This window comes from Plectropomus leopardus, chromosome 19 (assembly GCF_008729295.1).
Source record: "Plectropomus leopardus isolate mb chromosome 19, YSFRI_Pleo_2.0, whole genome shotgun sequence".
In the NCBI taxonomy this organism is placed as follows: Eukaryota; Metazoa; Chordata; class Actinopteri; order Perciformes; family Serranidae; genus Plectropomus; species Plectropomus leopardus.
In genome coordinates this window covers 13,254,833-13,269,597 of record NC_056481.1, presented here as the reverse complement: position 1 = coordinate 13,269,597, position 14,765 = coordinate 13,254,833, and the positions used below count along the sequence as shown (strand labels likewise).

General features: G+C 41.2%; 2 protein-coding genes across 3 annotated transcripts in view; one reads left to right on the top strand and one right to left on the bottom strand.

The window, feature by feature from the left end:
• The window catches only part of afap1l2 (actin filament associated protein 1-like 2), a 46,718-nt gene that overhangs the window by 15,027 nt on the left and 16,926 nt on the right, over positions 1 to 14,765 (top strand). For both annotated transcript variants that reach the window (XM_042507638.1, XM_042507639.1), the window contains exons 2-4: positions 989 to 1,117; positions 6,989 to 7,054; positions 10,144 to 10,235. In XM_042507638.1, the coding sequence (XP_042363572.1) occupies positions 989 to 1,117; positions 6,989 to 7,054; positions 10,144 to 10,235 (287 nt within the window). The remainder of the gene's footprint in view (positions 1 to 988; positions 1,118 to 6,988; positions 7,055 to 10,143; positions 10,236 to 14,765) is intronic.
• LOC121958601 (kelch repeat and BTB domain-containing protein 13) lies at positions 10,690 to 12,872 on the bottom strand. Its single transcript, XM_042507640.1, has one exon. It carries the CDS (start codon positions 12,539 to 12,541, stop codon positions 11,021 to 11,023), a length of 1,521 nt encoding a protein of 506 aa, XP_042363574.1. The 5' UTR covers positions 12,542 to 12,872; the 3' UTR covers positions 10,690 to 11,020.

The window sequence follows — 14,765 nt, the reverse complement described above, 5'->3', positions numbered from 1 at the left end:
AAACATTACTTATTGACATTTTTAATTACATTTTACCGCAGTTTTATGTACCCTTGACTGTCCTCTGGGTTAAATTTGTGTCTATTTTTAAAATTAGCCCAGTGGAAGCTGGTTGTAATACAGAGAACCATGTAAAAACATCAGAAGGTAATGGTGTGCATTCAGTGGGTGATTTCATACATTCCAGCATCTAAGAGCAGTGTGACATCCCCTGATATTACCCCCACCTTTTCCTTTAGTAAAGTCCCTCTTCTTTATTCGGCTTCTGTCTCATCTTTTGGTGAAGCGCTCACACACTGGGGCCCACTGTAGCAAGGGGCCTATTCATGAGGCCAAGAGACAGTGAAGGGAAGCACAAAGAGCTCCCCACACACTGGAGAGGGCTGTGAGCTCAGCGCTGACCCCTGAAGGATGTGTGTGGGCTGCACCCAGACACAGAGGCCCGCCGACTCCAGGGCCCAAGCTCCTCCCCTCCTCTGGACTTGACCTTTCACTAAACCCGTGCAACTCCCAAAACAACCTCAAACAGACTGTCAATAGCAACTGGATGAGAGTAATGCCTGAATGACATAAAGTCTGAATGGTTATCGACTTGTTGCCAGCTAAAAAACCTCTAAAGAGTCTCTCCCATGTTAAATGCTGGCACACGGCACACAGCTTGAGGCACAAAAGCCAAGCGGTGAGAATGAAATAGCTAACAAAGTTGCAGCTGAATTTTGTGTTAAAAGACAAGTCGTTGAGTTTAATTCCCTGAGCCATAAATTAAACTATAATATTTAGACTATTTCTGCCTGGAAACTTCACAGACTTTATACTGCTCGTAGCTCTTCTCTTTCTTGCCGATGGGAACTGTCACAGTTCTGGTCCAAAGCCATTGTTTTAATGCTCCTAAATATTTTCATGCCAAGAAACATTTAACACCATTTAGCAGAAAGGAATTTTCATTTCGCTATACGTCTGAGACCCTTTTGTCTGTGTGTGCTTGCAGTGCTGGACCAGCTCCTAATGGAGCTCCACCGCTTCCTGCTCATCCTGGACAAGGAGACCCTGAGTGGGAACGCCACCATCCAGAAGGGCTTGCTCTCCGATCTCCTCCACTCCTACGGAGCATCCAATGGTATGAAGAAAAAAATCCTTCCACACTTTTCAAAGTGTAGTGGATATATGTACAGTGGAGTACTCATCTGCATCAAATAAATGTAGATCAATCGGCTCACTGGCTTAAGCTTCGTTTATACTCCTGCGAGACACTGTGTCACAGGCCAGATGGGCTGCAAGCTACAAGCATGCACGGAAGTGTTTATGCTCAACATGTGTTCATTGCAATATGCTCCAAAATACCAAAATATTCTGTGAATAAGCATGAAGTCATAGTGTTGCCAAAAAAACACTAAAAGTAAAGTAGGCTGCCGGGCAACAGTAGTAAACACAGATGTTCCACCAGACATTGCAATTGTGTACAGTAATTATTCCATAGGGCTGCCCCTTGAAATTTGGAGGCTCGACTCATCAGTCAGAAACCCTCACTCAACTGAGATTGCTTCAGTCAATTAATCATTTTTTTCTGTGCGGTGTACTTCTGGGGACGCTGTGGTCCTCAGAATTTGCTGCGGAGGGAATGCTCTTGACTTTCACTCCTCTCTTTGCAGCTGCAGACATGCGGCATGCATGGACGAGAGAGAGAGACTGCAACATAAGGTGACAAAATGGTGAATTTACAGCTCACAGCAAGTTAATTCCATACCAAAAAAAAATGGATTCCACACCAAAAAAAATGGATGGATGTTGAAAATTTGTATCGAGCTGCCAAATCTAATACAACTGGCATACTCCTGAATCGGGTACAGCCCCATAATCAGCTGTTAACCTTCAAGTTCAAATTCTATAACACTTTGTTTTCCCCAGGTAGCCACTCGTACTGTGTCCTTGCTGTCTCGTCCCCGAACCGTCGGCCATCAGTCAGTCAGCTCGCTTGCTTCAGCACTCCATTGACAGTTCAATTGTAGACATTAAACATGTTGACTATAACAGAAAACAAAACTTCATGGGTAAATGATGAAACTCCACTGTCCATTTTCCTCGCGGCACTCAGAAAACATCTTTTCTCAACTGGGCTCCACACCTGGTCTGAATCTGCTCTCTTAATTACTTCCGGCCCCCCCTTTCAGACTCACACAGGCTCTGCCCTGTGGTAAGCCCAACCCAACTAGCCTGACAGCTTAAAAAAGCACAGCAGAAAGCATCTGAATCAGCCTGAATTCAGTGAATAGTTAGTGCCACACCAATCAGTAAACTATAATACATATATCTCTACATAATAACATCACTCACCATATTTTTAAAGCCCCTCAACTATACTACAAACGTTAAAAACTTGGTGTTGTTAAGGAAATACAATTCTCAAACAGTATTCTCACTTTGAATTGATTGAGGAACTGGTTTTGGTGGATATTCTAGGGGAAACTTTTGGTATTTTTTGACACATGCAACTAAAAACAAAGACAATTAGGAAGTGAAAGGTTGGAAAGAGATCAGACACCTCATCACATGAAATTAGGAAAATTACAAAATACAGCAAAGGAAGAGAAAGCTGCTTTGCCTGGCTTAGAAATAAGTGTTTTGATGCTGTATATCTTAAAGTCTGTAGCAACGCAAGCAATGAAACTTTATCACAAATACCCCTAAGTCACATGTGAACTGAGAATCGGTCTGTGCTTTTTCCCAGAATGTTGTTTGATTGTGTAAACCACAATTTTTTCTTTGGTTATTTTACTGTAAGACCATCTTCAATTTTCTCAGTGTGATAAAATCTTCCCTGCGCTGTGTTATGAGCTGACATTTACCCCCCATGAAGGCTATAGAAAGAGTTACTGTAAACTTCCAGCTCTGAGAAATATTAGTAAATCTTTGTATTTAACATAGCTGTTGGCAAGCTTTCAGTTCCCATTGTCAGTTGTCAAATAGGGATGTTACAGTGTTCTTTATTTTTATTTCTTAATGTTGTGGTATCTGTGATTACATGACAGTTACATTGGTTGAGGTTCAACCACAAATCTTTAAATATGGGTCATTCAAAAGCTGTTGACTTGCAGTTGGTCAGCCTTTATGCAAAGCACCTTATGTAACTCGTGGTCACCACAATTCAATAAGCGTACATTGCCGACTATGAAGCAAACCACTCTGGCATTCTTTTGCTATTTTAAACTCTCAGTAACCACCATGTAATAATTATACTCTTGCAGGCTTTTATTAACAAATACATTTGGGGTCTTTTATCCCATTTTGGTGAGTGAAAACCACACTGTGGTGGCTGGATTAAATACTTTCGCCTGCATTCCTACTTCCCTTGCAAAATCATCAGATTGACCTTATGTTTGTGGTTATTAGTTTTACGCTCACAAGCAGGATGTAAGCACAGTGCCTCTTGCATCATCATTAAATGATCAGAGCCCGTTAACGTGTCCTGTCAAACAGCTTAAGACGAGTTTGTTATTCTTACTCACTGGTTCTGACACTCAACATGAAAATGTGGAAACTGCTTATGGGCTGATGATTTATGATTCCTAGAAGTCAGTTAGTTACGATGTGAACCAATGCTACACTGAGCCACATCCAAGCCTCAGTCCACAGGTGTAGGATTAATTGGGGATAATAAATGGCAGCTGCTTCTCCAGAAAGCTTTGTGTTATACGAGACAGTAAAAATGTCCAGTCTGGGGCAAAATCTTTACCTCATACCAGAGATGTGGACTTGAGTCACGCCTTGGACTCGAGATCGCCCTAAGACATAAATTTGACTTTAGATTGGACCTAACAAAACCAAAAAAGACTTGCACCTTGAACACCAATGAAACGTGACTTCACTTCTATTTCAGCCTTTTGACTTGAAAATACTTGATACATTGCCCCATGCACAAAATTTAAAGTATTATTTAAAAAGTTGCCATGAATCAATCTATTTCCCTTCATTTCCTGAATCAGCTAGCATTACCTATATTTATTTCTAGCAAGTCAACGTGAAATTCCTGAATCTGACAGCATCCAGATCCCAAAGATGGCTTCAATGACATACAAAAACTGCGTAGTAGTGAACAAAAATGAATTGTAGTTTGCAAAACATGCTGGTCAAAAATTACAGACAGAGATGCAACAATTTTTAACGTTGTTCCACACTGAAAGTTGCACAAAGAAAAGTTATTCAAGGCTAATATTATCGTAGTTAATGATCGAATGTGTAGCTTACATGATCTTAACAGTTAAGTAACTTTTTAACGTCTTGTTTTGACAAAAAAATTTTAATTTAAAAAGCCTCTGTTTTTTTGTAAATGTAATATTGGTATTAGTCTACATTTATTGAAGATCACTTTATGACTTGTTTAGGATGTTGGTATTTGACTCTGGACTCGCCTGTCTTGACTTGGGACATTGGTGCAAAGACTTGTGACTTACTTTCAGTGACACAGTTCTTTCACACTCACAGTCATTCTTCGGTTGAAAGAGCCAAAATGAGTTTTTCCACTCCCTCTCTGTCTTCTTTCTCTCTCTCTCTCTCTCTCTCTCACACACTTACAGACACAAGTGTTCACCACACACACACATACATACACACACATGCACGCGCGCGCACACACATACGCACACACATACGCACACACACCAGCAGTCATGCTTTTCCATGTTCAGGTCCTGGACTCGTCTCTCCGTACTTCCTCTCCTGGCTCCAAGCTGTATCATTTTTCCGAAGCTGCATTTATCCTCTGGGGAACGTTCACTTCCTTTGAGCAGCAGCTTATAAATAGCATTTCAACTCTGTTCCCCGAAAATCTGTTTTCACTGTGCAGGCAAAACATAGTTTCAATCTGCTGTTGTTTGGTTTCTCCTTGCAATATCTATTTCAAAGGAGTAAGCTCCTCCTGAGTAAAACTCAAAGTTTGAGTCTTGTTTGATTTCCTCTGGGGGTATAATCTTAGTCAGCTAAAATATTTAATTCAATGAGATGACCTTCTTTAAAACTGTGCTGCAGCTCCGGAACAAATTCCCATAACAGGTTAGAGTAACCAGATGGAGCCGAAAACCACAGGGTTTATTGTTTGAGGAATTACTTTTTATTCAAACTGTTTATGTGGCAATGTTATGGCGACGTCTTCGCCAGCTTGTAATTACTCCACGCGTAGATGCATGTAAACCAAACACAGGCCTTTTCTCACCAAGCTGACTTTAGCATTGGTGTATGACATGAGATTTCATCATCTCTGCTTTTTGCCTGAATGACACAATTTCTCACACTCACCCATAAATATTTACATTTGAGTGCAAAGAGAAGTTAAGTTCAGTCTCTAATGGCAGCCCTGATTTTAAGAGCCCTGACACACAAAGCCGACAGTTGGCAGTCGGTCAATGTTGGGCTGTCAGTAAGCGTCTGCCGCCCTGGTTTTTAAGGCCCAGACACACCAAACCGACATCAAAGAAACACTGTAAATAAAGACCAACTATTACATCACCTCACGTCGCCTGTGTCTCCGCCAAAAAGTTCCACTGAACACAGAGCAAAGACTACAGCCAAAAGCCAACAAGCACCTCAGTTTTGTGCACGCGTGAGAGAAAATAACTTTCCACACTAGAGGGCAGCAGTGGACTGTATTTATCATTAAAAAAGAAAAACTGGAAGACCGACAGGACCGATGTTGAAAGAACAACAATTACATCGGACCCAGTGGAACTCATCAGTGCATGAAATCAATCTGACTGGCCAACTAGCATCTTGAATCTATCCTGTTGGTCTTCCAGTTTCCCTTTCTGAATGAAAAATACAGACTACCAACACCTGCTGGTAGAGATCGGTATTTCCTCTACATGCATGCACTGAACATACATGCTGGTTGGACATTGGCTGCATACCTTGCAGTGTGTTAAAGAGCAACTTTTTGGTCAAGGGACAGATGACCTGAGGCAACCAAACAGTCGGCTTTGGTTGGCACTAGTTCTTTGTTGTCAGTTTGGTGTGTCTGGGCCATAACTCCTCTCACTGTGTGAAGCACTTCCTAATCACTGTGTTTTTATTGTTGTCACAGCCAACCACAACTATGACAAAAATTACTGTTTGTGAATATAAATTCTATGCCACTGTTGAGTGGATGTAAAATTTCACTGGACTGTTCCTAGCAGTCCAGCTCCTGAATGTGGGTCCATCATCCACGTTCAGGTTAGTGGTACGATCTTTGAAACTTAAAAGATAGAAGTGACACAGTGCTCTATCTGTGCAGGCAAGAAGCTTTCTGACTAATGTCCGATGAATGCCAGCCACGGTGAGAGTGGGTGTCAATAATGGTCCCATCTGTTTGCACAATAGACTAGTTGTTTTGGGTGAAGTTCCCCCTTTAATCCTGGACTTTTTACAAACATGATTAAAGTTTGTTTGGCACTGAGGTGGAGTCGGATTTTCCCATTGGTGCTACAAGTAAATTCCATCAGAAGCAAAATGTGCACGCTCTTCTTGTGATTGTATACAGTTAAGTTACTTTGTGGGAGAGGTCTATCTCAAAGATACTTACTATAGTGCAAGACAACTTTAAAAACTTAAGTTAAGTGTCAGATTTTTGAGATCTGCACTGACACTTTACATTACAGCTTATAAAACATAACATATTAATGTATTATATACCCCAAAGTATTATATATCATTAAAATAAAATTGAATTTGATGATGAATCATTCTAAAGCAGTACATTTGTCCTTTTATCTCATTTAATTATGATCATTATCAAAAGTAGAGACTTTAGAAGACAGTTTCTAAGAATACTCTAACTATTTAGTGCATGCATGCACTTTGGCACATATGTCGGGTGTTCTGTCGTGTGGTATTCAAATGACTTCTTCTAGTTTCTTTAGTTAAACACATTGTTAGCGTTTGTGGTAACTACAAAGCAGCACTGTCTATGCTGCAGTTCACTGCAGTCAGCCATTAACCACCCTTTGCTGTCTCCTTGCAGGTGCTGATGAGGAGTATATCTACATGAACAAAGTCATTGTTACTGCGAAGGACAAAGGCGGCAAAGGTGTGAGTTTCAAAAGATTCCACTCCAAAGTGTGAAACTGATACATGATGATGATTTCTCTTTTTCTGACACGTAGGTGAAATTTAATCTATAAAGAAAGGAATTTTATTCTTTTTGTTGAAAACAATAGACTTAATATAGAGGCATGGCTCAATGAATGATAATGTCAGTCACATTACCACTTTGGCCCACACTAAAATAATTTTCGGATGGACTGCCATGAAATTTGACCAATGATTTTATCTTTTGCCACCAACAGGTCAAAATTTTACCCAATCAGCCTCAGCTCTAAATTGTGCTCGGTGCTAATTAGCAAATAGCACAAATTGCAAAAATAAGTTCCAAAGCTCCTATGTTCCCCTGGTTCCAATATTTTTTAGGGTCCTATGTGCCAAGGGTCCTTTCATTCCAAGGTCATATGTTCACACATTAACTCTCATGTCTTATTAGCACCACTTTTTCACTCTCTGTCCCTAAAATAGTCTTGGTTTACTCTGCATATCTATACATAAGACATCAGACAAAGAGCCATAAATAGATTAAAATGTAAAACTAAATTGACGCGTCAAGGTTTTAGACCCCCTTTCCAGGTCTTTTTTCCTAACCGTAACCTGTTTGGAGATGGGAATAGTCAGGTGTTACAGATATCTCAACTCAACCTGACCTTTGACCCTTTTCCTGACCTTAATCTGTTTAAAAATTGAAATTAACTTAAGCTATAATTTTTTTAATTCCTTAATTGTTCCGGATTTTTTTTAATTTCTTGGTCTACAACTCATTTTGGAACTGTTCTCCAAACAAAATTTTTTTTTCAATTTTATCTCATCAAAGACTTGTGCCAGTACATTTTAATCACTCTCAGATTTATTATTTTAGTTCCCTAACCTTACCAATGTCATATTAAGTGAATACATATGTAAGGAACATCTTTCTCAGGTTCCCATTATATGCTATATAGATCTGGGTAACATAGAACCTCTGGGAACATATGAATGACCCCCAGAGCTGCCAGCATGGCTATAGACTCTTATTTGAAGACATCGATCCATTTAAGCAGCATTTCATTGCCTTGACTTGAAATAAGTAACAAAGCAAATGTTCAGTAAAACATTTTTTTATGTTACTGTATCCATTTACCTAGTGCATCAATCCAGATATGATAACTGAAATCCCATCATGTCAAATGTAGCTGGATCAAGCTCTGGATGTTCTCTGTAAAGGATGTTTATTGTGAAATCATGTGAAGCCTGGAACTAAACTTTGGTATTTTGAGGTTGTCCAAGTAGGTCAAACACCATTGCATACTTGTGATGTCATTGCATCTTATACTCCTTAATTTGTCATGATTCAAATGAGTAGCAGACATGAGAATAAGCTGCCACAAGCAGCAACCCCCTCAGCTCCCCTCCTCTACCCCACCATTTCCTGTCTGTTTCTTCAGAGCTCCTCACCATCTGAGGCTGACCTGTTTTGTTTGGACAGTGTTGAAGAATGTGGTTTCAGTGAGCACTAGACTTAACACACATATTTTCAGCAGCGACGCTAGCAAAGCCACAAGCTGTCTTTCACAGAGACTGATGGAAAGTGGGGGCTGAGATGTGAGAACTAAGGTTTCTTAATCACTGATCATATGGTAAACCTGAGCTTTCTCTCTCAGCTAAAGTGCAAGAGAAGACATTTAAGCACTTAACGGCTATATGACATAAAGATATCTCACTGGTATTACATGCACAATCCATGGGAAAACACTGAAAACAATTTAGTTCAACTTGTTCCCATCTCCATAATTCCCTGAGCAACAAAGTCATGTGCTCCACAGGTCCAAGCTTTTTTTTCTTTTAGCTGTCCAATGCTTAAGTATGCTTAGTAGCTTAGTTCATATTTGAAACAGAGAAAAATGCATTGATAAAACTGAAGGAAATGATGTTGCTCTGCTGATTTAATGCTTGGCAAGAAATGATTATTTGCATTATTTTCGCAACGACCTCTTTAAAGGACAAGCATGTTGGATTTAGTGACATCTTGTGGTGACATTTCAGATTGCAGCCAACTGAAACCAACTTTGGTGGTCAATGCAAAAATACAAAAACACAAATGGCCATATCTAGAGCAACAAACATGGCATAAGGTAGTCTAATGAAAACACAAGTATTAGTTTCAGGTGATTATGAAATGATGAAAACATAGTTATGAATGGCCTATTGAATTCCATTTCTGCCAGTATACCCTCCTAAATCCTACACACTGGACCCTTTAAGAAGCACTAATGATGTACATTAAAAGAGCTGTATGCAACATTCAGAGTATATCTATGATTCAGATTCTGGAGTTGGATTTTCTACACATGGCTCTCAACATAGGTTGTGGATAGGTCAGTAAGGGTGCTACTCAAATGCTTTAACAATGGCAGCAGTGCTGACAGGCCCACCATAGTTAACCTGGGAGGGAATTGGAGGGTAGACGCTACGCTTCCACAAGATCACTGTCCCGATATAAGTGGTAACCGCCCTATGAGCACAGTAATGAGTAGCTTGGATCAGCTAGCCATTAGGACGCATTCACAGAGACTCCCATGTAGTAACATGCACTGAGAAGCTTGGATTACAACACACAAACAGTAAAAGTGTGACTTCATTCTCAGCTCTGGAAATAGTGGTTTGCTGCTATATTAATGCCCTGAATGCCATACAGCTCCTTTAAATGCTGGCCATCATTAATGAGAAGGCAAATCCACTGAAAACCATAATTCTTAAATATCTTATGTAAAGTCTTCTTTGATGCTCTTGATCCTGCACTGTGGTGTGTGTTTTGCATAATAGGGTTGTTGCTACCATACAAATGCTCCCTCTTGATTTGGGATATGCGGTCACTATAATTTAACAATGAAGGGTCTGTGCTCACAGCGAGGGTTAAGGATACCAGGAAGCACTGAAATGTATAGAAGACATCTGGACATCTGGAAATAACATTGAATTAAAAAAAACCCGACAGAATTTTGACGCACCAGTTTCAATTATGCCTTAATTGTATATATATTTATTTATACCTGTTATTCACTGACCTCCCTTCGCTGTGCTTTCACGACCTAGATGACAGATCAGATGCCTTGGTCAATGGAAAAGCAGCAAAATATGTCCCCGTCCCACAGAAGAGCCTTCCTGACCTGCCACCCCCCAGAGCAGTAAGTGGATTTAAAGTGGATTTACATGTGAAATGATTTTTTTGAGCCCCTGCCAATGTGGTGGGAATGGTAGCAGCATGATTGACCCCAGTAGGACTGCTGAACTCAACAAAGTACATGGGAAGGTTTAGTGGAAATCATGATTTTCAGCGGTATGCAAAAGGAGCCCAGAGACAAATTCCAGCACTAAATGTAATTGACAGCATTTTAGTCCTTTGTTACAACAAGAACATCACTGAAAAACATAGGTATTCAAGCTAAAGTACTATGGATTCATATTACATGTTGCCAGAGAATTCCATCAGTTTTTAATATAATAAAAACATTGCCGTCTGTGGTCATACAAGCCAAAAACATTTCCCACAACCCTCAGAGACGCAAGCTTTAGGCTATGTGAAATGTACTCTCCCACAGAAACAGGTATTTAATCACTCAAACCTGGGGAAGTGAGTATCCAAGAGTGTGTGGTGTGTTTTATGTCGACTGGGAGGCCGGTGGCTCCTGAATTGGCCCAGTGTGACTTCAGGAAAAACGTAGAGATCGAGAGGTTTAAGAACATCCCGTCAGTGCCTTTGAACTTTACACACACAGGCACATACACAGTGGCCTCTCCTAATATAAACTACAGTAGCAGCTGTTGTTAATCAGAACAAATGCATAGCTTCAGCACATGTGTATTAGTGTGTTAATGCATGTGAAAGCGACTGACACTATGCAGTCATTTAGTGTCTTTTTTAATTCTTACACTTCCAGTTTAGAAACCCTAAAAGACAAAACATTGTTCTTCACAGTTGTGGTATAGCTTCCACAAATCCCTCAGATGTGTCTGGCAAAGACATTTCTTCTTCCTCCCCTTCTGTTTCCAGCTGTGGTGTAACTGGTCCCGTCTTGGGAAGCCTGAGTAAACACGTCCACAGTGAACCACTCTTTGGAAATCCCTTCATCTGCCTGCGGGGCTTCCATCCACCTCCAGTGATGGTGTATTCAAGAGTTAACATGTGTTTCACTGTGAACACAGAGTCCCCCCTTATCATTGCAGAGAACAGCGCCCCTTTGCTGTTGATGTAGTGTCCTGGCATGGCTGTCCACTGGCCTGTCGTGATGTTGTAGCAGTCCATTAGACAGCGCAGAAAGTCATCACAAGGTCCATTGCGCATCACGTACAAATTGTCCCGGTGGGCTACCATACAATGGCCGTAGCTTTGAGGTTTAATCATAGTGGTCACAAGTTTCCACTCGTCTTTAGCTGGTATGTATTCATATATATCTGTTGTGTCTGGTGGTTTCCAGAAGCAGACAAACATCCGTCGTCTTGCAACAGCACAAGCTGCAGATGCTACAGGTCTTGGTGCGTGATGTATAAATGTCCACTCTGCTTTCTCAACATTGTAACTCTCTGCTGTGGAAATTGTCCGTTTTTGGAATTCGCCCCCAATAGCATAGAGTCGGCCCTCGTGCCCCAGCAGAGTGAAGTCATATCTTAGTTGCTGGGGACCAGGAAGACTTGTCCAAACACCTGAGTCCGGGTTGTAGCAGAAGCTGCTGTCCACTGTGTCCTTCCCATACCCGTAAACTCCCCCTACAATGTACAATCGGTTGTCAAGCACTGCCACTCCAGCCATGGAGGTACTGCAGAGAGTTGGGAGGTTTGTGAGATGTTTCCACTCTCCCTCTTTTTCATCAAGGTAACAAACAACCCTAAAGGAGTCCTGTAGCAGCTCCATTGAAGGAGAGTGTGTGCCTATAGCTATGTAAGTAGCCGGAGAAAGTGATTGAGAATACCGAAGGAGGTCTTCAGGGATCATACTCTCTGCTGCGTCCTTCAAATCATCGAAAGCATCACAAAGAAAAAGAGCGGCACAGTGAAAGAGTGCATGCACCCCAAAGATGGAGGCTGCATGGTAAAGCAAGAGGCAGTTGTCTGAGTCAATAATGTCACAAAGATACTGCACCAAACATGCAACCTGCAGGAAAGCAGCACACTCTACGGCTTCTACAAGCTCATCCGGGTCACTGAGAGAGGGGGACTCTCCTCTGCAAACTGCAAGGGCGATGAGGAAACCCCTTGCACACACACCACCCTTTAAATAAAGCTCTTCCTGGTGACTTTCTGTCATCCCGGAGTGAAAGAGGGCGCAGAAGTAGTTGCTGCACCTTGCAAGCAAAGCACGCTCCACAGTGAAGCAGCTCTCTTCCACCCTCACTCTCACCCAGCCCGCCTGGTGCTGCTCTCTGTCCTCTAGATCAAGGGTCGCATTCTCTGCATGAATATCCCGGTTGACTCCCAGGCCTTGGGGCACTTCCATGATCTTTTAAAGTCTGTTTTCTTCCTCCAATAGGCTCTCAAGTGACAATGCAGCGCATGACTCGAGCATAGAATAGCCATTTTTTCCCTAACACTGGACGGTAAATAAGGGTTTGTGGGGCTTCCATTGCGTCCCGTCTGCATGGTCTTAAAATAGTGGCACTATAGATAGCAGCTGTGCCACTTGCAAGCGTCAGGCAGGGAAAGGAAAACTGTTGACATGCACACTAAGCGGTAACGTGGCTGCAGACAACTGGTGATTATCATATCCGCAATATAATTGGCTAGAATAAGTATTCACAGAATTATTCATGATTATGTTATCTGCCAGAGCTGCCCCTTTAAATCCAATTTTGTTTTGCATGACTATTTTAATTTTATGCATGTATATTTTCTATATATATAGTTGAAGCTTGGAGGGAAAACAAAGCTTTCTTATTTTTAGGAGTAAAAATATGAACACTTTAGAGAAGGTTAAAGTGTTCCCAAGAAGACAAAATAATGGCAAAATAAATACACTGTGTGCAAAATTTGTGTTGTCTTTTTTTTCATTTTCTTTCTGCTTAAAATATTAGAACAGTGTTTCTAACCAAAAAGTTGTTTTAAGTGTTGAAGAGATAGTAAAGGCCCATAGAGTCCTCCTGAATCTGTTTTTCAAACACTGATTACTTTTATCAATACCTTCTCCTCTTCTCTGAGCTCCCAGCTGTGCGGGCGTGCGCGTGCGTGTGTGTGTGTGTGTGTGTGTTTTCACTGTGCCTTATTCTTGGCATGGGAACCAGGGATTTTCCATGTTCCTCTGTCTGTTCGTTTTTTGGGCTCTTTTTCCCACTCTTTACTCAAAGCCCCCTCCACCACACCCCTACTCCTCCCCCTTGCTTTGTAATTTATGCTCTGACTCTTCGATCCATTCCTTCTACCCAATGTTTCTGCGGTGAGGTTGTGTGTGAGAGAGAAGTGAAAGAAAGGGGGCTAAAGGGACTACCAGAGAGCTGGAGTGATTGCCGAGTCTTCTTATACACTTACAGACAGACACCTGGCATGTTCTTAATCTTTCCCCGTCTTGGTTTAATATCAGTCCAGCTGGTCTGAGGAATGGCTCAGCGTACTCCTCTTTAGCCTTGGCCCAAACAACAGTTCGTTTTTTGGAAATGAGTGAAATAGAGAGAGAAACAGAGAGAAGGGAGAGATAAGGGTGGGTGGGCGGACAGGGGGGCTGCTGCTGCAGCTCTGGAATGCCTGGCTCTTTGTTTTAATTAATAACAGATGCCTGAACTGCTGTTTTTTCACTGTGGAGCAGTTTACACTGTTTGTGCTATCCTGTGTGTGTGTGCTTGACAGTGTTTTCTGCAGAGAAATAACTTTTTCTTAGGAAGTTCCCGTCAGCTCTTGAGCTTTTGTTACGGTTTCTCTTACTTGTAGGGGTCATGGTCTCAAAAATCTCTTTAATGGTCATTCAAATAGATTAGGTCTAGTTTCGTTCATATCAAAACCAAAAAATGACACAACACATACCCTGTTCTCGATGTTTCTTCTGATTTAGTTTCGAGTTTAGTTTAAAGTTAAGATGCATTAATCTTCAAGTATTTTGTTAAAGTCAGTGGCACATATTTGTTTTGATCCCGTGATCTGAGGGCTTGTTTACTCCCATCATTGTGAAACTGGCTTCGTTTTGTGCCTCTGTGATCTGTGGCATCGTCCATCTTCCTCTGTCTAGGCCTGGGTCTGAAAAAGCCAATTAAGTGCCCCTATTTAGATTATTTATGAGGCTCCATAGTGTTGGTTCTTTTGTATTGTGGTGCTAAAAGGGTTTATCTATGCATCCCAGGGTCTGAAGTTAATATTTCAACTGAGATGCTTTGATGCAAACACAGCAGTTAGAGCCAAATAAATTAGTGAAAGTATAAACTTCCTCCAGGCAGACATTCTGTCTTGTTAAAGGTGTAACTGATATCGTTAGTAATGGCTCTGTTCCACTCAACTGTTAGTGTACCAGTGAGTAAGTATGCAGCTATTATTACTTACACACCAATGTTTGACAAGCCTGTTCAAACCAGGGGAAAAAGTTTAAAGGGACAGTTCACCCCAAAATCAAATATGCTCTTACCTGTAGTGCTATTTATCAGATTGTTTTGGAGTGAGCTGCTGAGTGTTGGAGATATATCGTTCAGATGTCTGCTTTGTCTCCAATATAATGGAACTAGATGGCACTTGGCTTGTGGTGC

Coding starts and splice junctions, on each gene's coding strand:
- LOC121958601 (XM_042507640.1), bottom strand. CDS start 12,541: ATGGAAGTGCCCCAAGGCCTGGGAGTCAACCGGGATATTCATGCAGAG.